The 25609-nt window shown below is 42.6% G+C and overlaps 1 protein-coding gene across 1 annotated transcript in view; it reads left to right on the top strand.

The window, feature by feature from the left end:
• The window catches only part of slc5a10 (solute carrier family 5 member 10), a 124001-nt gene that overhangs the window by 8935 nt on the left and 89457 nt on the right, over positions 1-25609 (top strand). The window contains exons 3-6 of the mRNA XM_060840542.1: positions 2199-2258; positions 2365-2469; positions 7251-7356; positions 22924-23004. Of these exons, the coding sequence (XP_060696525.1) occupies positions 2199-2258; positions 2365-2469; positions 7251-7356; positions 22924-23004 (352 nt within the window). The remainder of the gene's footprint in view (positions 1-2198; positions 2259-2364; positions 2470-7250; positions 7357-22923; positions 23005-25609) is intronic.

Raw genomic sequence — 25609 nt, 5'->3', positions numbered from 1 at the left:
GCATGTTTTGGCTTTCCCAAAATGAATAAACCAATTATTTTCCATTGGGGCTTCTATCCCTTTAAAGGACAAATGCCTGTCACCCAAAGCTTCTAACCAATTGGAGAGCTGGAAGCTCAGTAGACTCAGCAGCACCACTGGTAACTGTGGTCACTGCTGGGACTACACTGTGAAGATGAAGACAGGCTCCCCTCCCAAACAGGTAAATGGGCTAATGGGGCAGCAGGCATAGGCGAGTTGGCCTGACAAAGGGTGAGAGCTTGCTGCGGGTCAACCATTTCCATTATACAGTCCCTTTGTGGGCTTGAAGATACTCAGATGGAAGCCTACACCCCAGTATCACAATGAGGCTACCAGAGTTCACCAGTGGGGGGGGCCATCTATTGTAGCTAATATATAATGGAATAGGTCCTTAAATGACCACTTAAATTGTTTCATTGATTTCTGGGCAGGACAGCTCTTCCTCATGGCAGGAAGATGAAAGATACAGCAATCACCGCCCTCCGTCATACTTTTATCAACTCACTTTCATTTCAGTCTTGATAGGACAGACGACATCTACATCCCACTGAAAGAATCAACAGAAGATTTGTGGTCCCCAACTCCCTGAGGAACTCAATTCCCTTAATTTAAGTGTTTCAAACAATCTCTCAACTTCTAACAGTCCAGTCGGTTCTGCTATAACACGGTTGTTCTGTTCTTGTGCAGCCCCGTGTTATAAGAGAATTGCATAATACCAGCATCATATGAACTAATACGGCTGAAATTGCATTATAACCAATAAATGCTTTAAAAGTTTGTGCTTTAGAAACATGCCCCCAATTTGTCAATCACATTCCAGTGAATTTGTATTCACAAAACAAGCGTCACAGCAGAATGATCTACAAGACAAATTCTAGTGTGCAACTGACTCAATTTTTAATAAACTAAATTCTTCTTTACTACAACGAAGCCTCACTAACCTTTCAGATTAGTAGAAATATAAAGTGCACGTTCCTTCATACCTGACAAGGCAATATTTGTGGGGTCATGGAGGGAGGAAATGCAAGGGGATAAGTTTCTTTCAAACAGCTACCACAGACAAGCTGGGGTATATGGCCTCGCTGTGTGCTGTGTTATGCAATCACTGCAGCCTGGAGTTCCTGTTCCACTGCACTTGGACATTTTTGGCTTAGTCATCATCACTGCTGCAAAAATTGCTGAATTTAAAATGCATGTTGTACACAATGCAGATTTTCATCAACTTATGTGCTTGCTTTGAGAGTGATCTCAATAATACAGGTGCTGCTTACAAAACCAGCTGTGCCCCACAGTTGTACTAATCACTCCTGGGAGTTCCCATAATTAAGTTTATCTATAGGTCTTTGAGGAGACTTTGAAGATTTGGACCGTCTTTTTTTAAAATTTCAGAGCTTATTGAAAAATTGATGACATTACATCTCACATGCTGAGAAAAAAACTTTGTACATTTTTTAAGCAGTCAGTTCAGGTTGTGTTGCAAGTGATGGGTTGACACTGCTTTCCAATTATTTTTCATGACAAGCCCATTTTCATCCATATTGCTCAAGGTGCAACAAGTTCTTAATCTTAAATAAACCAAAGAAATTGTTTACAAATTTTAGAACCCTTCCCAATGTGATGGTTTATTCAGGCTTTGTTTTTGCAATACATAATTTAACTTAAACAGAATAACATGTTTTTTGAAATGAGTGTAATTTTTGTTACAGTTTGTAGTGGAGTAACAGATTTTGTTCAAAATGGCAACACAATCCCTACATGTTTACCAGAACAAGCAAAGCACGAAAAAGCCTCTTCCCACAGAAGGAGTAGTTAGGGTCTGGAATGCACTGTCTGGAGATGTATGGAAGCACATTCATCTCAGGCACTCAAGAGTGTTAGAAGCTTATTTAAATAGAGATGACATGCAAAGGGGCTCAGGGAAAAGGTAGGAGAGAGGTTAAAAAGTCAAAATGTTCAGAGAGCCAGTGCAGGCATGTGGGCCAAATGGCCTCCTTTGCACTGTAACACTTCTAACATTCTATGGCCAAAACAGAAAATACTGGGAATAGTCAACAGGTTTTGTGGAAGCTGTATAAAGAGAAACATGTTAATTTTAACTTGCGTTACCTTTCATATAACTGTATAACTGAGTAATAATCTATGTTGGTCAGGGACTTACTATGTAATTATCTTAACAGGCCACCTATGTGCTTTTAATGCTGGCTTGGATATTTGTGCCTGTCTATATATCATCTGGAGTAAGTACATCTGATGTGTTTTGCAAATAACTTTATTACAGAAGTTTAGCGAATGCTTAGTTTTATTTATGCTAATGTGCCTTTGTTTCCAAATTATTCTTCACAGATAGTGACTATGCCTGAATACCTTCAAAAGAGATTTGGCGGGGAAAGGATCCGGATGTATTTATCTGCCCTATCACTTCTGTTGTCTGTATTCACCAAGATATCTGTAAGCAAATATTGTTTCCCTTTCTGCTTTTCTGTTATTTAAAAATGGTCGCAGAATCTTTCACATCTGCCTGAGAGGGCAGCTGGTGCCTCAGTCTAACATCATATTCAAATAATGGCTCTTCCAATAGTGCAGCACGTGCTCAATGCTGCAGCTTATAGACTTGACTGTTTATCTCAGAGTCGACAGCACTATTTTTAAGGCTCAGCAAGGTCTGTACCACATGTATGAAACCATCTCATGGTGACTTTTATTTTTAACTATGACTGATTATTCTCCCACTGAAGCTCACAGTTCAATCCCAGTTTTGTTTCCAAGACTTGCTGCCACTTTCAAGTCACAGTACCACTGCACAAATGCCAGGCAATGACCATCTCTCTTGTAAAAAAAACTAGCCATCTGTCCTTGATATTCAATGGCATTACCAGTACTGAAACTCCCCCGACACAGAGAAACGCATGTTTCTCCAATGTGAATTGACTATAACGTGATTGAAGAATTTAAACCATTATTTGTATGGTGTGAACGTTTCTTTCCTGTATTGGCTGCAATGTGATTCCAATCCCATTGGTTGAAATGGTACTGCTATTATGTGATTTTCTTATATGTGGGATTACACAGACACAAAACTATCATGTTATATCACAACAGACTATATAAACATGCAAGGGTCACCATTTACCAGACCAGCCGCATAAATACTGTGGCTACAAAAACACGTCAGAAATTGGGAATGATGCAGCAAGTAACTCACACCCTGACTCCACAAAACCCCTCTAACCATCTACAAAGCACAAGCTAGGGATATGGTGGAATGCTTCCCACTTGCCCGGATGAGTGCAGCTCCAAGAATAGGATGGTAAGTCAATGCTTGCTTTGCCTCAGTGTGGGAAAGTTGAATTCATCTTGTGAGTCACCAGACCTTTACATCTTAAACGGGAGCCCCTTTATTTTGAAACCCATTATCTGAGGCTCTCCAACAAGGGGAAACATTCTCGCAGCTCATGAGAAAATCATCCCCACCTCAAGCTTCATCATCAACGCAGTTTTCTTCTTAAGCACAACTGTTGTGCAATAAGCCATTCTGTGTTGATCTAGAAAAAGCTGGAGAGCACATTCCTTCAGTTTTAATATATTTGGGTTTTGACTGACATGTCATTTCTTTGTACAAGTCAAAACAGCCAGGTAAATCATCCTTGAATTTGCCAGAATTGTCACACCCTGTGGCGAGAGAATGCAATGGGAGTGGGAAAGGGAAAGGTGAGTAGACAGACACACCTTCTGCAAATTATATTACACTTAAATCACTTTCTGTCGATCTCGTTTGTCATGACACACCCAGACATATTACAGCTAGTTTGAGCCAGAATAAGACTCTCTGAATTAACCTTTTGCTTTTACAGTGTTAGTTGCCAATTAAAAGTAATTAATTTTAGCGTGAATAACTTTTGAGTTGTTGAAGATTGCAGTTAGATTTCCAACTTTAACCAGGTGATAGTAAACATTTGGAAAGAAGCTTCCCTTGCTTCCAATCCTGCCACATACCAGGCCAGCTGTGCATGATCACTGTCAGTGACTTTAATGCCAGTCTCATTGTGCATTTGCCAATAGAATACCAGTTGAGACTGGCTCAGCGTAGCTTGCCTCACAGTTTTTCTGGAATAATTGGCCTGAATACAAAGGTGACCATCAAAATAGCCATCTGTACATTGGCAAACAGGCCAGGCATAGTCAGTTGCAGGTAACTTATGTGCCCTGAGACAGAATGCACAAGTGCTGTCTCCATCACATACAGATACGCACAGGTAAATGACAGTATTTCTAATGTTGCGTATAGCAAGGCCAAGGTTCATTGTTTATGAACTGCTTCCAGTTAGCCACAAGGCGCTGCCCACCCAATGCTAGGAAATAAACAAAGCAACTTGAGAGCAATCAGGATAAACTGGAATGAGTGTAGTCACTGCTTGCACTCCTGTGATTATAAATGTATTGTGGCATTTTACTGTCCAGAGCTATCTCTTCACCTCCTCAGATGTCAGTTCCAAACAGTACTAACTGGCGATGTGATTAGATCACAAATATTCTCTTTGTTCCGAGCATTTGCCATTCCATTATTTTGCAGCGATTTAATACAGTGATTTTATAGAATGGCAGAGCAGGCTTGAGGACATAATCTCAGATTAAGGGGTTATCCATTTAAGACAGAGATGAGGAGGATTCCCTTTCTCTAAGGATAATGAAGCTGGATGTGGATTCTTTACCACAAATGGCTGTCGAGGCTGCGTAGTTAGATATATTCAGAGTTGAGATTATTAATCTCTGGGGGGGTCAAGGATTATGGCATAAAGCAAGAAAGAGTAGTTGAAGATTATCATGTCATGATCTCATTTAATGATGGAGCGGACTCGATGGTCCAAACAGCCTCCCTCTGCTCCTATGTCTCATGCAGAAACCTCGGAGAACTGACAATTGGCAGCTGGCACGCTTCAGGATGTATATTAACCCCCCCCCCCAACCCCCCCGCCAGTGTGGAATCAAAATGTGCAGGAAGCAGGAATTTGGCCAATCATGCCTGTGCTTGCTCTTTTGAAAGAGTGTTATCTCAGTGTTCCCACATCTTCCCAAATCACACTGTAAATAGTCAAGTGCGCATTCCACCCTCTTTCGAAAGTAATGATTGAATCTGCTTCCAGCAGCCTTTCAAACATTGCATTCTAGATCATGGCAACACACTGTGTGTAAAAGTGGTCCTCCTAATCTTGACCCTGGTTCTTTTCTCATATTGTGCCTAATGAGTGACTGCAAGTGAGATTAGCTTCGATTTAGCACCAGCTTTTATTCTCTTGAAAATATGCTGCATTTATTTTGTGCAACCAGCTATGTAATTGACAACAATCATTGCACCATAACATGTGGAGTTTGTTCCTGTTGGTCATGAACTAAAAGTAAGTAGTTCCTGCCAATGATGACTCTTCAAATGAAATTTGTCACATTAATAGAAACTCTGTCTCCCAAAGCACTGTTCTTCCTCTTTTTGCGAAGGGTTTTGTATGTCTGTTGTTTCTGATTAAATACTTTGTGAACTAGTATTGATGCCCAAACATGTTATTTGAAACCTGTTGCTTCAGAAGATCTCAATTCCATTCCTGTTAATCATAGAGGCCTTCTGGCTAGTTCATTTTAAGACTGCCTTTAGCGCTGGAGATTATAAGGGATTTCTTTCTCAAATGTCTGTCCCATTGATCAAGGAAAATAAATCCGAGTTGTATATACAGAAGGAGCCATTTTATCTTCGAAGTCTGCACAAGTTGTTGGTTATCTGTGAGATCTGAAATGTTTTCTCTCTATAGAACACACATGTTCCTAACAGAAAAACCGTAGAGTAGAATGCAGTGATAATAGTGACAGAATGATACCACACAGAATCAGGGCATTCAGCTCATTTTCACTATGGATGGCTTTTTGGCAAAGCTTTCCCTGTGGTCTTCCATTCATTTCCCCTGAAATACTTACAATTCCATTTCAAAAGTTAGCAGTGTATTCCAGTTCATAATCATTCTGTGTGAAAAAATAAAATAAATTTTCTTACATATTCTCTTTTGCTAATCACCTTAAATCTCTGTCCATTAGTTACTAGAAACAGATTACTAGTTATTACCCACTGAAAAGTTTCTTGGTATTCACCCCGACATAATAATTCTTTGATGAATAAACCTTTCGACTTACGCAGAAAGCAATGTAAAAATATTTTTCTTAGTGGGAATAGCAACACATGGCATGTAGAATGGAGGGAACTCGCCAGCTGAAGGCATAGCAAATGAAGGAGTTTACTTAGTGGAATTTGGAAAAAAAATTTCAGTGGCTGAGTTCGTAAAGCCAATATTTTCTGATTAAGGAGATCAGAATAAAGGTTATATTTGTTCCGGGTGTCAAGGGTTTGGAGGGATATGGGCTGGGTGCTGGCAGGTAGGACTAGATTGGGTTGGGATATCTGGTCGGTATGGCCGGGTTGGACCGAAGGGTCTGTTTCCATGCTGTACATCTCTATGACTCTAAGAAGATAACCATTCATGGTTTTGAAAGTTTTGTCAAGTCTACTCATAACCTTCCCCACTTAAAGATGAATACCCCCAGGTGGGTTAGCCAGATGGACCTCATAGATTATGAGCTCCCTGACTGGGGCTGCAAAGCTGGTCCAATCAGGGAGCCCTGGCTGACAGATAAAACAGGAGTGTCAGACATCCTGTTCACTCTGAGAGTTGGCTCAGAGGGAGCTGGATCAGTGTCAAGGGCGCTCCCTGTGTAAATAAAGGATGACTTGGTGATGGGATCCCAGCATCTGTGGAGTTATTTCACTCAACTTGTCCATTTTTCTCCACATGACTGTTTACCCTCATTTCTGGATACATAGTGCCTTTAATGTAGGAAACCTACCAAAGACACAATGGTAGACATAATCAACAGTAACAGATGATGAACCAAAATGGGAATGTTATGAGATCTGGCAAAAGCTTGATCAAAGCAGATTGCATAGAAGGAGGAAGAGAGGAGGGAACACATGTTGGCTAAAACTACACACATCAAAGTGAGTGAAATCTGGAATCTGCAGGTGGTGTGGCACTAGAGGAAGTGACAGAGATCAGGAGCATTCTTTATCTTCCTTTAACCTTTCTAACTTGCCTGTTAAGGTTACTTTCATTGTCAACCATTTCAGCTTCAGTCTATACACGCGATGCCTTGGTTTTCAATTGCACAATAATGTATCACTTTTATCTCATCAGACAGATTTGTATTCAGGAGCCTTGTTTGTGCAAGTGTGCCTTGGATGGAATCTCTACTTGTCGACAATTCTGATGCTGGTCGTCACAGCTCTCTACACTATAGCAGGTAACAAGGCACTCGCCTCTCAAAATAAATCTGCTAGAAATGTAAAATGCATTTGTAGAAAGTTGCTTGAGATCACAGTAGGCCAGTCAGTCATTGGGAAGAAAAAACATTTTGATTCCCTTCAGGGACAGTCGAGGGATGCCAGAATTTCTATTCAGTTACTGCAACTGTGCTGGAAATCTCAGGATTTCCTCCACACCCCCAGCAACAAATTGGTCCCCAAGCAGAAAAAGTTGCTCAGAAGTTGGACTTGTACCTGAGGCCTTTGTGTCTTTTCTTTTTGGCAAGTAAGAGTTGCCAATCCGCGAGTATTGCACTGGAAGCTCCATAAATTTAGGGGCTAATTTCCATGCCATTGCAGTGAGCAAAGACATTTAGTAGTGTTTTTGCTATGAAAAACATCTTTGAGACCTTTTGTCCTGTTATTAATAGAATTATTGGATGAGGGGAAAAGAAAAGTTTGACTCACAGCCAAGGATCATCCAACTAGATAATAGTCTTTTCACTTTCCAATTGGTGTAGGGAAATTAGACATCTTGAGAATTGGTGTGTTGCAGAACCAATAGTGGGAAAGTTTAGGAGGAATGTATCTAACCATCGTGGTGTAGGAAGTTGTTCTTTACTCGAATTGGTCTCAAGCAACAACCCATTTATGAAATTTTCATCCTTTATCCCAATGTCCTCCATGTTCTCATCCCTCCTTATCTCTGGTATCTCATCCAGTTCCAGAACCCTTCAACATCCATACTCCTCCAATTCTGGCCTTGTGTGAATACAGTACCTGGTTTTACTTACACCATTATTGCTGGCTGTGTCTTCAACTTGACAAAACTCAAACCTTTCCACCTGTTTGCTCTTTTAGTGGTCCTTAAAACTTAGCTCTTTAACCAAGCCTTTGGTCACCTGTCCATGTGGCTTAGTGTCAAATTTTGTTTCACAATGCTCCCATAAGTGCCTTGGAAGATGTTAAACACATGATATAAACACAAATTGTTGATGTTTTCATTCAATCAAAACTGTAAGTTCTCTTTATGTTCTGTAAATGTTAATGAAGGATGTAAGTATATAATAATACAATTCAAACAAATGGTGTTGATGTACTTCAATCCTTTCTAAGGATCTTTTTACACTTTATCCTGTTATTATTTCCTGCTCACAATGTTGTATTGCTTATAATCCACTTTTGTCTTTTATGAAATTTATGCAAAGCTCCAAGTTATTTTCCAGCTGTTGTAATTATTTGTCTATTTGGTGTCTAAATACAGAGGGAGGTTTCCAAAGCAATCCTACAATTACAGGATAATTCCCATTATGCTAAAGAATGGGGTATGTTGTCAGTGACATCTGCCAATGTGCAGACACATTTGGAATAAGGACCAAGCCAGTACGATTCTAGGAATGCCCTCTCCTACTTAACTCTGTATCATCTTTTTGGCAATATATACACTTTTTGTTGAAGCTATTTTGTCTTGTACTCATCACAGACACTAATGTAAAGGGAATACAACATCTATACTATCTGGAAAGAGAGTTTTGATTGGTTGACAAGAGGGATGCTGATTGGTAGAGTCGTTGCTATGGAGACTAAAGCAGTCAGATGATGATTGACAGTTATAAATGTTATGATGAAAGGTCACTGGAATGGGAGTGTTAACTTGTTTTTTTTTCCTGTACAAATGCTTCCAGGTCAGCTGTGTTCATCCAGCACGCCCTGTTTTTGTTAGAAGTGTTGCTGTTTTACCTTTATATTTAGGCATTTCTTGCAAATTGTTCTGATGAATGCAAGACAAAAGATTTTGAAGAACTATATCCTTTGCTCAGCAATACTCAAGTTGTGTACTCCTAAATGACTCCAGTACATCTCATTAAAAAAAGGTTCCTGATCACAGGTGCGAAGTACAAAGTCAATGCAACCTCATAAAATGCAGTACTCTGATTGATGGTGGGAATAATTCTAAGCAATCAGCAACATAAAACAAATTTTTGGGGAAAGCCTGACTCAGAAATTGTAAGCCACTCTCCAGCTTAGTTGTTGCTGTAAACAGATTGTGTACAATCGATCACCCAGATGGTCAGTGCATCTCAGAAGCTTCATAATGGGAAAATGCCTAAAAGCTTCCTAGGAGAAAGTGAGGACTGCAGATGCTGGAGATCAGAGCTGAAAATGTGTTGCTGGAAAAGCGCAGCAGGTCAGGCAGCACCCAAGGAGCAGGAGAGTCGATGTTTCGGGCATGAACCCTTCTTCAGGAATGAGGAATGGTTGAAGAAGGGCTCATGTCCGAAACGTCGACTCTCCTGCTCCTTGGATGCTGCCTGACCTGCTGCGCTTTTCCAGCAACACATTTTCAGCTATAAGCTTTCTAGTTCAAGCTACAGAATCCGGCAAACAAATTGCTGGAAACAGTGCTGTTTGTCATTGAGCAGAAACAAATTCATGTATATGCCTACTTGTCAGTATAACATTGATGCAGCTTTCAAGATGGGTAAGTCTCGAAAGCCCCTTTAGACCATGGGGGTCTCAGTGGGTACGTTTGCTCAGCACTGTACACCTCAGGCCTTGCTTCCAAACCAAGGGTCAAGTTAATTTGCTTTTATATGCCATTGGCAACACTGATGATTCAATTTGAGACTGACTTGAGATGTGAGCAAAACAGCAAAATGTGAAGAATGAATTAAAGTGCTCAAGATCTACTTTAGTCTTGGGTGTAATGAAGTTAGCAACTCTGTTAGGTTTAATCAACCCAGCTAGGAACTGAGGAAAATTAGGGATTCTCTCACAAATGTCCTGTCTTGTCTAGCAGACCACCGTGACCAAAGGAGAACCCTCCGAGATGAGCTTATTGGAGACTGCATTACAGCTTGTACTCAGGATGAAGCTCCATCTGATCTTAGCCAAAAAAAGCCTTGCTTTGTCCAAAGCTTTTGAAATAGCCCAGTTGGCTGAAATCCATAACCAGAGCAAATCCTTTCTTTAGAGCGACTAACGAGTTACTGAGAATCCTCAGCTGAATCTGATCAGTTTGTTAATCACAAACCAGGTGGGTTTTGTAGGAAAGGCGTGGTCACCACCATTGCTCCTTCATGGTATAGTGGGCAATGAATCCAACAGTGCGATATGCAACAGAAAGGATAATCTCAGAACAGTTCCGCAGTGGGACAAAATAAATTACAACAATTTATTCCTGTCAAGCACATTGATGCTAGTGAAGACTAAGATCAATTTGTTATTTATTTGGAGTGTCAAGTTCTAATCTTAATTTGTTTTCATTCCTGATGGTTAATGGTTCAGCAACGCTGGAGAAACTTGACACCATCCAGCCTGCTTGCTTGGCATCCCATCCACCAGTCACTTCACCAACAATTCACAGCAGTAGCAGTGTGTACCATCTACATGATGCACTTCAGCAACTGATCCATGCCCCTGACACTACCATTCAAATTTACAATCCCTACCATTTAGACTTAAAAATATATCACTAATCCTTCACTGTTGATGAGTCAAGCTTCTGACACTCCCTCTCCAGCAGCTTTGTGGGTCTCCCCATACAGCAAGGACTACAGCAATTCATGAAGGCAGTTACCTATTCAAGGGCATTTGGACTTGGGCAATATCCCCTGTTTGTTATTAACTGCTCAGCCTTGTTTCGAATTAGATTTTGGGGGTCATTGCATCTGTTTGTTTTGGTACAGTACCCATGGCAACCTCACCTTCAATCCTCTAGCATTCAGTTGTGAGGTACAGGTAGTAGATAATTTCCTAATCAACTCGTTTAGAGATGCTATAACAGACCTCTGAAGCAGGTGGGATTTGAACACAGGCCTCCTAGCTCAGAGTAAGTACACTACGACAACTCCACAAGTGTCCCTTGAAGTACAGATAGTATATAAATGAAAGGCAAGTGATACCTTTGTGCCAAATGTTGTTGCAGTGGGCAAGCATTTGGGCACAATTCTAATTTCTAATCAATGGTATCTGTTGTTGAAAAATTGCCCCGAATCTTCTTTATTCTGCAGATGCTCACTGTATAGAACATAGAGGTAGTCAATTCATTCACGCTCTTTAACACAGCACAGAGATTGCCAGCCCTCTGGCATACTCTGTCCATGCAGTCTCTCCTATCTCTTTTGACCAACATTAGCAGTAAATTGTATAAACTGATTCAATTATGCCTTGCCTGGTTTCACTGAACATTCCACAATGGCCATGATCAAATGCCCATCCCTTCCTTTTGTCTCCAGGGATATCTGCTGGGCATCCCTCTTACCACAAACAATCATTCCTAACGATAGAGTGTTGCTCATGACTGGTCTAATCCATTGCTTATATGCAAGAGGATTGTTGTGAATACATAAAATCCTGAGGACATTTGACAGGAGGGATAATGAGAAGATGTTTTCCCTTGTGGGAGATACTTGTACTTCGAGGATACTATTTAAAGATGAAAAGGTCTTCCAGGCAGAGACTAGGTGAATTATTTTTCTTTCAGACGGTCATGAGTCTTTGGAACTTTCTTCAGCAGAGACCTGCGAAAATTGAGACTTTGAATATGATTCAGGCAGGAGTAGATTCTCGACTTACTAGAGAATCAGAAATTATTGGGGTAGCTCATAATATGAAGTTGCAACCACAACTGTAAGATCAACCATAATCTTACTGAATAGTGGAACAGGATCAATAGTCTCTGCCAGCTCTTAAATTTCTTAGAACAGTCAACAGGGTATTGGATGGTTATTTGGATAAAATTAATGTGCAAGGGTCTGGGGGAAAACAGGAGATTGGTACTAGGTAACAATGCTTATTTAACAAGTTGGTACAGGCACAATGGGCTAGAAGGCCTCATTCTGCACATAACACAGCATACATTCTTAATTGTCCTGTCCTCTGGAATTATTCAGCAATTCTTTTATTTGTATCAAAAACTACTACTATCTGTTCAAGAACAAGGATCACCACTGCCTTCACAGATCAATAGGGATGGGCATTAAATGCCCCTTCTGTCAGTGATGCCTTTAGAAAGAAATTTCTTACCTTCTCCTCTTGACAAAATCTACACATGTCCCCTCTGCTCTCTCCAACAGCCCCTCACATGCATCCACTTTTATAAGATTGTGACAGAAAACTTGGTGAGATTTAATTTAACTTATGTGGAGAAAATGATTTCAAACAATTTTAACTAAATTAAATTAGACCTGCCAATCAATTTGCTTGTGCACAATTACAGTTCAGTGCATATAAATGTATGTATGCAGATATAGAATGAAGAGATCCTTGATGCTCATTTGCATTCTGCAGGTGAGACCTTAATTTTCAAACTGGGAAGAACTGTTTCTTTCTCCCTCCCTTTTGGAAAGGGCCCAACGAAACCTTTTAGCAGGCGTGTGATTAAACCTGCCAAGCTTCATTCACGTTTCGTTGGAAAAGTGAGGTGGGGTGGGAAGGAAGACAATTTTTTTGCAAATGAGTTTGTGATCTGTCTTTTCTGCAGTTGGTGCGTCTCCAACATTTTCCTTGATGTTAGCAGTTATGAGCTTACCAGATGTCACAAAGACGTGTTAAAGTGGATGTTTAGAATTACCTAATAAAAGTACTAATAAGCACCCTTAACTGCCTTCAAACTTCAAGATTTATTAAGTCCCTGAAGAAGATATGCTGAGAATGAGCATAACACCTGAAGCAATCACAAGGGTCAGATCCATGACCCTGATGAATGGCAAAAATTCCCTTCCTGTCTAGCCTAGCCCGAAAACAAAACATGTAGCAACTGTTTGAGAAATTACCTGTCTACACAGCTTCTTTTCTTCTCTTCTTCAGATGAGTTAATTTGTATTTGAGAAGAACTCCAATCATCTGCCCCAGGATTCTTGTGGCATTATGGTAGTATTTTTATATTCATATGTGAGAAGTGGACGTCATTGGCTGACCAACATTTATTGCCCATCCCTAGTTGCCCTTGAGAAGGTGATGGTGAGCTACTGCCTTGATCTGCTGCAGTCTACCTGATATGGGTTGACCCACAATGCCATTAGGGAGGGAATTTCTGGATTTTGACCCAGCGAAGGAATGACGAGGTAGCCTCTCAGTCTATCATGGAGATCTTAGAGGACAGTGCACAAGAGAGGTTGGATCAGTTGTTGTCTCTGGATGAGCTGAACAAGGCCCTCGAGTCCTTAGAAAAGAATAGAAATCCTGGAAGTGACGGCTTACTGGCCAAGTTGTATTCAGCTCTGTGGGACTTGATGGGCCAGGACCTGCTGAGGGTGTATGACAGTGTGCTTCTGGCAAGCAGTATGTGTGAAACCATGAGGAAAGGTATCATCCTCCTCATCTACAAACGGAAGGGGGAGAGGGAGGAAGTTAGATATTGGTGACCCAGTTCACTATTAAATGTGGATTATAAAATCCTGTCTCAGATTATCGCCAAGCGAGTCAGGTCAGCTCTGGGATCAGAGATTCACCCCAACCAAGCCTGTGCTGTACTGGGCAGGACGATCTCTGAGGGCCTTGCATTCCTCAGGGATACGATCACCTACATGCAGGTCAATGGGGAGGATGCCTGCCTCATCAGACTGGACCAGGAGAAGGCCTTTGAAAAGATATCACACACCTATATGTGGGACGTGCTGTCCAAATGTATGTATATAAAGATATTTTATGAATAAAGTATATTTTTGAAATTTAAAAAAATGGCAACCTGGTGGCTCGGGATTCTGGTAATTTTTAAAAAGTCCGTAAAAGGTCTTGAGAGAGTGCTTCTACCTTAAGTCATCCTCACCAGTGACATAAGCAGCACTCATCTCTGAAAGCGAGGCTGCTGATTTGTCAGTGCTGGAGGTACTCCCATTGACTGTCTAGTATCAGAGCTCTTTAAGAGGTTAGGTATCCCGAAAGGGGCCACTCAAAAAAAAATCATTTCAAGGTCCCTGCCTTTTGGCAGTTTTTAGATTAGAATCCCTACAGTGTGGCAACAGGCCCTTCAGCTCAATAAGTCCACACAAGAGTATAGATTAGAGTGGTGTTGGAAAAGCACAGCAGGTCAGGCAGCATCCGAGGAGCAGGAAAATCTATATTTTGGGCAAAAGCCCTTCATCAGGAATGCACACCGAAGAGTAACCCACCCAGACCCATTTCCCTCTGACTAATACACTTAACACTATAGGCAATTTACCATGGCCAATCCAACCTAACCTGCACATTTTTGAACTGGGAGGAAATCAGAGCATCCGGAGGAAACCCACGCAGACACAGGGAGAAAATACAAACTCCACACACACATTTGCCCAAGGCTGGAATCAAACCTGGTGTCTAGTTCTGTGAGGCAGCAGTGCTAACCACTGAGCCACTGTGCCGCCCAGTTTCAGGTTTTCAACTCAAAAGTCAGCCCCATGCTGGGATTGGTGTCCTCGAATGAAAACCCATCCCCTGGTGTCATGGAAGAAGCAAGTGGAGGCAAAAGCCTTATGGTGATTTGCTGGATAATTAATCCTGAGACCCAGCTAGGGCCGGTGACCTGGGTTCAAATCCTGCTAAAGCAGATGGTGGAATTTGAATTCAGTGACAATCTGGAATTAAGAAGGTAATAGCAGCCATTGTCAGGAAAGGCCCATCGGGTTCTCTAATGTCCTTTTGGGAAGGAGGTTGCCATGCATTTTCTTTTAATCATGTTCTGGCCTGTTGACTCCAGACCCACAGCAATGTGGTTTTCTCAACCCTATGGGCAATAAATGCTGGCCTAACCAGGGACACCCAAATCCTGAGAATGTATTTCTAAAAAGTGCTAAATATATCTGCATGTACATACCTGCATAACCTCATTCTGACCAGCAGCAGCGAATAAAGATTCCTCTTGCTTTCACCGATGCAGCCCTGCAAAAATCCAGTGGCAATTCGCCCTCACCAGATCATTTATGACCTGTCAGTGCATGCTATTGTTGATTGTGATTCAATGCATGTCTTCAAAAGAAAGAACAAATTTTGGAGCCAACACAAACATTAATGGTTCCAAAGGCTTTGCCTATAACCAACCAGCTATGGTATACTTGTTCAAATGAATTCAAAGTCTCAGTTTGCAATTGCCTGCACGGAAAGAGCTGGAGATTCTCAGGTCAGTTATATACCTGAGCAACATCTCCAAATCTGGGAATAAAAAAAATACTGCTAGGTATTCAAAAATCTTGAGTTTGTAATGACTGGAGCATCAAACCTCAATGTATCACTGCATTTTAAGATTTGGTGATGACGAACTGGCTGTTCAATATATATTGTACCCAAATATCAGATTCTGTGAACAAGCAGAGTACCTTTGACTTTCATTTTCGTTGTGCTTGTGAAAGGAAATTAAATTAATTTTGCATTTATGTAGTGCCTTTCACAACTTTGAAGTCATTGCTGCTCTTTTTTATTGTAGTCCCTGGTGTAATATAGTAGTCAATCTGCACGTTGCAAGCTCCCATGAACAGCTTTGCGTGGCAGTGACCAGATCATCTAAGCTCATGATGTTGCTGGAGTGGTAGGTGTTGCCTGGGATACCAGTACTCTTTGGAAAACGTATGTCAAGGTCATTTAGATCCAGGTAAGACAGCTGGGTTAGGATTTAACCCACTCCCAGGTCTCAGGTTATCAGCTCATCTAAAGACAGCATATCTGATAGCACCGTGTTCACTTTGACTCTTTGGGTCAAAGTCTTCAGCATATCTTGAACCTCACCCTTCTGGCCATAGATGCATCACTACGACACACTGAGCCACAGTATATTCTTGGAATAGTTAAATTGCATTTATGTAGCCACTTGTTCTGCAGTGAGGTGTCAGTTTTAGGGATGGGGTGTAGAGAGGACAGATTGGGGATGGTTCCAGCAAGCTACCTCAACTTGTTTTCTGGCATTGCAAGGCAACTATTTTGCTACAAAACTCAACAGACACATCCTGGTGAATTAAAATTTAGCCATTCAGAATGACACAGCCATTTCTAGAAGTCATTTGTAATCCTTTTATTTAATTACAGCAAACATCAGCAGATACATTATCATGTGACAACAAGGGCAGCTAGAATTGCACTGCCTGAGGAACAGATGACCTAGCTGCATATGTTAGTCCCCCGTGGGAACTTAAAGCAAACTGAGTTTAATGATTTAACCTTATTCTGGATACTTCGTTTCTTCTTTTAAAACCTAGTAACAGTAGTCCATTCAGTTCCTGAAGCATGATTTTCTGGTAGATTATGACTAATTAGTTGAGGCTATTTCTCAGGTTGTGAACAAGTTCTGTGCTGGAGTCTGATCACAAGTCAGAAAACAGTGCGGAATAATATAAAGTCACCATTGGTTAAACATAGCAAGTGTTCATACATTGGACCTTTAAAATATGGGATTGTGTTCGTAAGTATGAGTGTTTATAAGTTGAACTTCGTAAATTGGTGATCTCCTGTGCCTCAGTCCCATTTAACTGCCTTTACTCCACATCCCTTAGTGGCTTTAGCAGAGACAAAATAATCTATTTCAGCCCTGATACTTCAAATTGTCCCAGCAATCCCATCTCTTCTTTGGAGAAGATTTCTAGATTTCAGGAATATCATGTTTCTCATGCCTGTGTTAGCAGAGATTTCTTTGATAAATTAAAAAGTATTGCCATGACAGTCTAGATTTTGATGTCTCTCAGCCAGCTGTAGTGATTATAATGAGATCAGCCAGGTGGATGGCATTGTATATGAGTTCCCTGGTTGGGGCTGTTAACCTGGTCCAATCAGGGAGCACTGGCTGACAGATATAAACAGGACATTCGCAGTTACGTTAGAGCCCGGGTATCCTTGGAGAAGGAGCACGCAGTCTCCACCAACACCCTGGAGTCGTTCAGGGAAAGGTGGGTGCCACAGGGAGTGGAGTGCATTGTTTTCCCCTCCAACTCTATTTTGATTTAATCCCTGCCCTCCCCTTCACTGTTTGATCACTCAGCATTGCCCTTTGATGTGAAGGGCACTGCTTGTCACTGGCCACCCGGGTGTTTTCCTATCTTCCTGGTGGTGGAAATTGAATAAAGATTCATGCACTTTGTGTCTCTCACTGTCTCACACCTGCACACACACAACATGGGTACTGGGGAAAAATAAGCACTACCGCAGTTAGGTGGTAGTGTGGGGGTTAAGTAAAAAAAAAGGAAAAAAAAACAGGGGCGTTGTGAGGGGCACTGTTGTCACTGGCCAAAAAAAACCAGGAAATTCGCAGTTATGTCAGAGCCCGGGTGTCCTTGGAGAAGGAGCACGCAGTGTCCACCAACACCCTGGAGTTGTTCAGGGAGAGGTGGGTGCCGCAGGGAGTGGAGTGCATTATTTCACCCTCCAACTCTATTTTGATTTAGTCCCTGCCCTCCCCTTCACTGTTTGATCTCTGATGTAAAGGGCACTGCTTGTCACTGGCCACTCGGGTGTTTTCCTATCTTCCTGGTGGTGGAAATTGAATAAAAATTTGTGCACTTTGTGTCTCTCACTGTGTCTCACACCTGCACACAAATGGGTGCTGGGGAAAAATAAGCACTGCCGCAGTTAGGTGGTAGTGTGGGGGTAAAAAGAAAGGAAGAAAAAAATAAACAGGAGTGTCGGGAAGAAAAAAAGCAAACAAAAAAGATTTAAAAAGAAAGAAAAAGAAAAAGAAAAAAGAAGAAAAAAATAAACAGGAAATTCGCGGTTATGTTAGAACCCGGGTGTCCTTGGAGAAGGAGCACGCAGTCTCCACCAACACCCTGGAGTTGTTCAGGGAGAGGTGGGCGCCACAGGGAGTGGAGTGTATTATTTCCCCCCCAACTCTATTTTGATTTAATCCCTGCCCTTCCCTTCACTGTTTGATCACACAGCATTGCCCTTTTGTGAAGGGCACTGCTTATCACTGGCCACTCGGGTGTTTCCTTTCTTCCTGGTGGTGGAAACCGAATAAAGATTCGTGCAGCTTGTGTCTTTCAAAATAAAAAAAAACAGGAAATTCGTGGTTACATTAGAGCCCGGGTGTCTCTGGAAAAGGAGCACGCGGTGTCCACCAACACCCTGGAGTTGTTCAGGGCGAGGTGGGCGCCGCAGGAAGTGGAGTGCATTATTTCCCCCTCCAACTCTATTCTGATTTAATCCCTGCCCTCCCCTTCGCTGTTTGATCACACAGCATTGCCCTTTGATGTGAAGGGCACTGCTTGTCATTGGCCACTCGGTTGTTTCCTTTCTTCCTGGTGGTGGAAATTTGAATAAAGGTTTGTGCATCTTGTGTCTTTCACTGTGTCTCACACCTGCATACAGAGAAATAAATAAATAAATAAACAGGCGTGTCAGGGGTTCTGTTCACTCTGAGAGCTGGCTCTGTAAAAAAAAGAGAAGGAAGAAACAGGAAATTCAGAGTCTCCTCAGTTTAGGGCACTGACTGGTGCTACAGTCAGTGTGTTACTGCTGCTGTTGATTTCTTCCTTTTTTATTGGGGGGGTGGGGGAGACAAAGACCTGATTCCTGAACTTGCTGAATTACTTAGCCAGTTTGTTAACTGGTATTCCCTTTTTTTTAGTGAGGACTGATTTCTAAACTGCCTGATCCACACAGTCAATGTGTTACAGGTGTAATTCAGTTCTCATTAGGGGATTGTTGTTTCACTGGTGGTTACAGCCCGTATGTTACTCTTTTCTCTTTTACTTTGAGAAAAAGACAATATTGATTTTGTGGCAAGGATTAGCACTTGCAATCTAGTTTTCTTTGGTTTTTGTATGTGTCCTCACTTTTCTTTGGTGGTTGGACTGAACCCTTGTGAGAAAATACATCTTTCCAGATGAGCTGTTCCTGTGGGTAGGCCTGGTCCTTGGACTGGCCCTCTGAAGATTGAACACCTGTGTGTGTCCTGGGAGGTGAGCACTTGCTGTATCCTGGAGTTTGGGAGTTGACCCTGCCTTCGGGAGTGGACCAATTTCCTGTAAGTTAACTGCACCTTTATAATGTACTTGCTGTGTTCCTGTGAGTGGGTCTGGTTCTTCAAGGATGGGCCAGGGCTCCATGGAGACTGAACACCTGTGTGCTGTGGGGTGTGCATTTGCTGCCTTCAGGAGTGGACTCTGCCCTCTGTTGTAGACTCCCTTTTTAGCAACGGACTCTGCAGTTTGGAGTGGACTCCATTTCTGACAATGCACTTTGTATACTGGAGTGGACTCTGTTCCTGGGAATGGACTCTACATTTTGAAGAGAACTGTCTATGCTAATGGACTCTGTGTACCTGAAAGGACTCTGTTTGCTGATAATTAACTGTGTCATGTTGCTTGTTGGGATTATCACTTGCACTGTCTTGTGTGTCCCTGGTCTGGTAAGCCTTACTGTGAGCTGGAAGGCTCATAGGTTGTCCTGAAAGCTGTCACCCTGAAAGCCGGAGGGTGGGTAGCCCATCCTGTGAACCTGAAGGTTGGTAGGCTGTCCTGAAAGCTGGAGGGTGGGTAGGCCATCCCAATGCCAGTTGCCCTGAGAGCCAGAAGGTGGGTGGCCGTTCTGAGTGCTGTCGTCCCGAGAAAGGGGTAGTTGGCACGGGCTGTCCTAGAGGTGGTCGGAAGGTGTGTCAGAGCGGCTGAGAGCTGAAAGGTGCGTAGGAGCAAGCTGATATCCGGAAGGCTTTTGTGGGCTACTCTGCACGCAATCATCCCAGGTAAGGGAATGGGCTGTCCAAGAGATGGCTGGAAGGTGTGATGGGCGTTTAGGGAAGTCGGAAGGTGGATAGGCTGTCCTGATCACTGTCATCCTTGTTGGGGGGGGATGGGGAAGCAAGACTGGCTGTCCTAGAGATGGCTGGAATGTGTGTCAGGGCAGACCGAGAACTGGAAGGGGCATGGGATGGACTGAGAGTCAGAAGGGGGTACAGGGGTGAGCTGCCTTAGAGTGGCTGGAAGGTGAGACGGACTGGGGGATTGCTGGAGTCTTTTATGCACTTTATGTAATTGGACTGTCTTATATATACTTACTGCTTCGTAATAAAGGAAAGTGGGACTTGAGGTGTGTCCTCATTCCTGAAAACTGGTTGAACGGTAGAGTTTGGGTCCTGGGTTTGCTGCTCCTTTCCTTTGGTAAAATTGCTGTTTCTCTGTATACAGCTGTTATTATTAATTGTTTTGTAAACTGTGCATTGTTTGATAAAATAAAAAAAAGGAGACTCATCCATCTTTTTCATGCTGGAGCTGGCTCTGAGGGAGCCAGACCACTGTCAAGTACTATGCGTGTGTAAATAAAGGGTGACTTGGTGCCAGGATATAGGCATCTGTAGAGTTATTTCACTGGCTGCAACCTTCCATCTCAGAGGCAAGCCTGCTATCAGAGAGCCACACACTTACAGAGCTAAGAGAAGCAGCTGTTGAGGGTATGCATTATTCATGAAGCATTTACTTTCTGGGAAAGAATTGTCAGCCTGCTGACTTCTACACAATATCAAAACAGAAGTGTGGTATGGAACATTGCTTGGTTCTTGTTACAATGGTGACATTGCTTGTACATTTTGATATTGAGATGATCTTAGACCATGGCAGATTTGCATCCATCTGGGACTTGTATGTTTTTTAAAAACTCCTCCCCTCTTTTTTCCTCTTCAGGTTTTCCCACTGAACAACCCAGCTGAGTCTCCACATTCCAAGCTGATAGCCAGCACTCTGCTTATTCTCTGTGACTTGCTCATGGTCTGGGAAGAAAGCTCACCAGTACCTTCTCATGGGCAAACTTGATGTTGAATAAATGCTGACCTAGCCAGAGATACCCACATCACATGAATGAATAAAACAAAAATTAACTCCAAGAAAGATTGAAGGAGAGTTCCTCTCTAACCATCAAGCCCAGGTCATGGATGGGCTGAGGGGAACAACCAGTCTGTAGAGATTTTTGACAGCAAATGCTGGCTTATTAATTTGAATTTGAGAAATGCTGATGCTTGCTGTTAGTAAAAAGTCAGGAAATGACTGGTTTTGTGGTAAAGCATATGGCCTATTCTGCCTTTTGAGCTGCAATCAACTCCAAGCAAAGCTGCCTTTGAAAATGTCTTCCCACTGGACTCAAAGGCCGAAAGCAAATTGAATTGGGCGACTAAAAATATGACTTTACAACACAAAACTGCTGCTGAAGTCAGATCATGAGGATATCCTGATAGTGGAAATAATAAATGCAGATTGATGCAATGCTCTCCTAAATTTCAGGCAAAAGCACTTTGCACACTTACTAAAGAGTTTGTTCCTGTGAAGCCTCTGTTATCACAGAGTTTGGGTGTGCTTCAAATCAACACTGAAAGCAAATTGAATAACTTGGGAGGAAAATGCAAACATTCCCAACTAAGTTATGGCTATCCTCTGTAGCTTTCTCTGCTTGGCCAACTTGACAGCCTTTCACATAAATGTGCAGGAACGGGTTTGTATTCTGTTCCTCTCACTCAAAAAGGCCCAGTTTCATTTTGCTGATGCAAAACTCACTTTATTGCTTCCTTCCTGTTACTCAGAAATTCTTATTCTGTTTGCCAGAGGTGTTGGATGTTTGTGGAGAGGAAAAAGATTGGGAAGGCCAGAGATAAAGTACTGGGAAGTGGGGACTGATTGAATGGCTCTTGAGATGACATGCATAATAATCTCCTCCTGTGTTTAATGGTTCTAAGATAAACATAAAAAAGAATACTGTACTTTAACTTTGAAAGGGAAATGCACTGTCTGAACACGTTGAGTCTTTCCGTGCTCTGCACTCTTGCCTTTGAAGTGTTTACAGGCCATAGTACGCAGATGCTCCTCTATTTGTCAGAGGCTGCCATTGTATTATTTGGCAGTAGATGGACTCTGTTTGAAACACCCATTACTATTGCATGTGCCACAGTTAGCAATTGTATTGTCAACTTTAGAAGAGTAAAATGTCACTCAGTTGTCATCAGACGTAGGTAAAAACATTGACTGCAGATGCTGGAAACCAGATTCTGGATTAGTGGTGCTGGAAGAGCGCAGCAGTTCAGGCAGCATCCAAAGTGCAGCGAAATCAACGTTTCGGGCAAAAGCCCTTCATCAGGAATAAAGGCAGTGAGCCTGAAGCGTGGAGAGATAAACTAGAGGAGTTGTCATCAGACCTAAACCATTTTCAAAATCATCCTTCCTTCGTCAGAAAGACTTGCATTTCTATAACACCTTTCATGAACTAATGGAGTCAGTTGTATCATAATTAGACACTGCATGCCTAGGTGTAAAATTTCTCCTGCTCCTCGGATGCTGTCTGGTCTGCTGTGTTTTTCCAGCACCACATTTTTCAACTCTGGTCTCCGGCATCTGCAGTCCTCATTTTCTCCTAGTAAAATTTATTTTGTTGATTTTACAAGAAAGCATGTTAATTCTTGACCTCTTATGTACACAATATTCATAAATCTAAAATGTGCTTGTTAATCCCCGTCAATATATGTATCATAGAATTCTTGTAATTGCAATGTGGAAGAAGCTGAGTTTGTTATTAATATGACACTCCATCTGCTTGATTCAGTGGAAGAAAATTGGCATGGTGTGGAATGATAAAAGAATGAGCGAGTTGGTTTCTTATGTCATTGCTTTCTACTCTGGTTTCAGGTGGTCTGGCTGCAGTTATCTACACAGACACTCTCCAGACAGTCATCATGATTATTGGAACAGTGATACTGACCATTGCAGGTACTGTTTGTGTGATTCACCGTGTGAATCCTGAATTGTTTTCTACTGGCTTCATTGGGTGGGTGGGTGCCGCATTCTTAAAAAAATTCATTCCTGTGATGAGTGTCACTGGCCCGACAGCATTTATTACTCATCCCTAATTGCCCAGGGGGCAGTTGAGTGTCTAAGTTACATGCAGGCCAGACTAAGTAAGGTTGGCAGTTTCCTTCTGCAGATGACATTAAACTGTTGTCAATTGGTTCATTAATGTCCATCACTAGACTCCAAATTCCAGATATTTATTGAATTCAAATTCCATTATCTGCCATGGTAGAATTAGAACCTGGGTCTATGGATTAATAGTCTGGTGATAATACTACTAGGCTATCACCTAGAGTCATAGAGTCATAGAGATGTACAGCATGGAAACAGACCCTTCGGTCCAACCCATCCATGCCAACCAGATATCCCAACCCAATCTAGTTCCACCTGCCAGCATCCGGCCCATATCCCTCCAAAGCCTTCCTATTCATATACCCATCCAAATGCCGCTTAAATGTTGCAATTGTACCAGCCTCCACCACATCCTCTGGCAGCTCATTCCATACATGTACCACCCTCTGTGTGAAAAAGCTCCCCCTTACGTGTCTTTTATATCTTTCCCCTCTCACCCTAAACCTATGCCCTCTAGTTCTGGACTCCCTGACCCCAGGAAAAGACTTGGTCTATTTATCCTATCCATGCCCCTCATCATTTTGTAAACCTCTATTAGGTCACCCCTCAGCCTCCTACGCTCCAGGGAAAACAGCCCCAGCCTGGTCAGCCTCTCCCTGTAGCTCAGATCCTCCAACCCTTGTAAATCTTTTCTGAACCTTTCAAGTTTCACAACATCATTCCAATAGGAAGGAGACCAGAATTGCATGCAATATTCCATTAGTGGCCTAACCAATGTCCTGTACAGCCACAACATGATGTCCCAACTCCAGTACTCAATACTCTGACCAATAAAGGAAAGCATACCAAACACCTTCTTCACTACCCTATCTATCTGCGACTCCACTTTCAAGGAGCTATGAACCTGCACTCTGAGGTCCCTTTGTTCAGCAACACTCCCTAGGACCTTACTATTAAGTGTATAAGTCCTGCTAAGATTTGCTTTCCCAAAATGCAGCACCTCACATTTATCTGAATTAAACTCCATCTGCCACTTCTCAGCCCATTGGGCCATCTGGTCCAGATCCTGTTGTAATCTGAGGTAACCCTCTTCGCTGTCCACTACACCTCCAATTTTGGTGTCATCTGCAAACTTGCTAACTGTACCTCTTCTGCTCGCATCCAAATCATTTATGTGAATGACAAAAAATAGAGGGCCCAGCACCGATCCTTGTGGCACTCCACTGGTAAAAAATGAGGTCTGCAGATGCTGGAGATCACAGCTGAAAATGTGTTGCTGGTCAAAGCATAGCAGGCCAGGCAGCATCTCAGGAATAGGGAATTCGACGTTTCGAGCATAAGCCCTTCATCAGGAATGAGAGAGAGTAGCCAAGCAGGGTAAGATAAAAGGTAGGGAGGAGGGACTTGGGGGAGGGGCGATGGAGGTGGGATAGGTGGAAGGAGGTCAAGGTGAGGGTGATAGGCCGGAGTGGGGTGGGGGCGGAGAGATCAGTAAGGAGATTGCAGGTTAGGAGGGCGGTGCTGAATTGAGGGAACCGACTGTTCTGTGCAGAGGAGATGACCTGGGGGGTGCAGTGAGAGAGAGACTCACTGAAATCCTTGTAGAGGGAGGAAGAGAGCTTCTTCAAGGAAGGCATCCTTGCAAGAGGATTCGCAGTAGGTTAAAATCTTCGAGTAAAAAATGAGGTCTGCAGATGCTGGCGATCACAGCTGCAAATGTGTTGCTGGTCAAAGCACAGCAGGCCAGGCAGCATCTCAGGAATAGGGAATTCGACGTTTCGAGCATAAGCCCTTCATCAGGAATGAGAGAGAGTAGCCAAGCAGGCTCAGATAAAAGGTAGGGAGGAGGGACTTGGGGGAGGGGCGATGGAGGTGGGATAGGTGGAAGGAGGTCAAGGTGAGGGTGATAGGCCAGAGTGGGGTGGGGGCGGAGAGGTCAGTAAGGAGATTGCAGGTTAGGAGGTCACAGGCCTCCAGTCTGAAAAACAATCCTCCACCACCACTCTCTGTCATCTACCTTTGAGCTAGTTCTGTATCCAAATGGCTAGTTCTCCCTGTATTCCATGAGATCTAACCTTGCTAATCAGTCTCCCATGGGGAACCTTGTCGAACGCCTTACTGAGGTCCATATAGATCACATCTACTGCGCTGCCCTCATCAACCTTCTTTGTTACTTCTTCAAAAAACTCAATCAAGTTTGTGAGACATGATTTCCCATGCACAAAGCCATGTTGACTAACCCACATCAGTCCTTGCCTTTCCAAATACATGTACATCCTGTCCGTCAGGACTCTCTCCAACAACTTGCCCACCACTGAGGTCAGGCTCACCAGTCTATAGTTCCCTGGCATGTCTTTACCGCCCTTCTTAAACAGTGGCACCATGTTTGCCAACCTCCAATCTTCCAGCACCTCACCTATGCCTATCGCTGATACAAAGATCTCAGCAAGAG

Source organism: Hemiscyllium ocellatum, chromosome 20, assembly GCF_020745735.1.
Source record: "Hemiscyllium ocellatum isolate sHemOce1 chromosome 20, sHemOce1.pat.X.cur, whole genome shotgun sequence".
Lineage (NCBI taxonomy): Eukaryota > Metazoa > Chordata > Chondrichthyes > Orectolobiformes > Hemiscylliidae > Hemiscyllium > Hemiscyllium ocellatum.
Note: the sequence above shows the minus strand (reverse complement) of the source record. Positions and strands in the feature narration are given on the sequence as shown.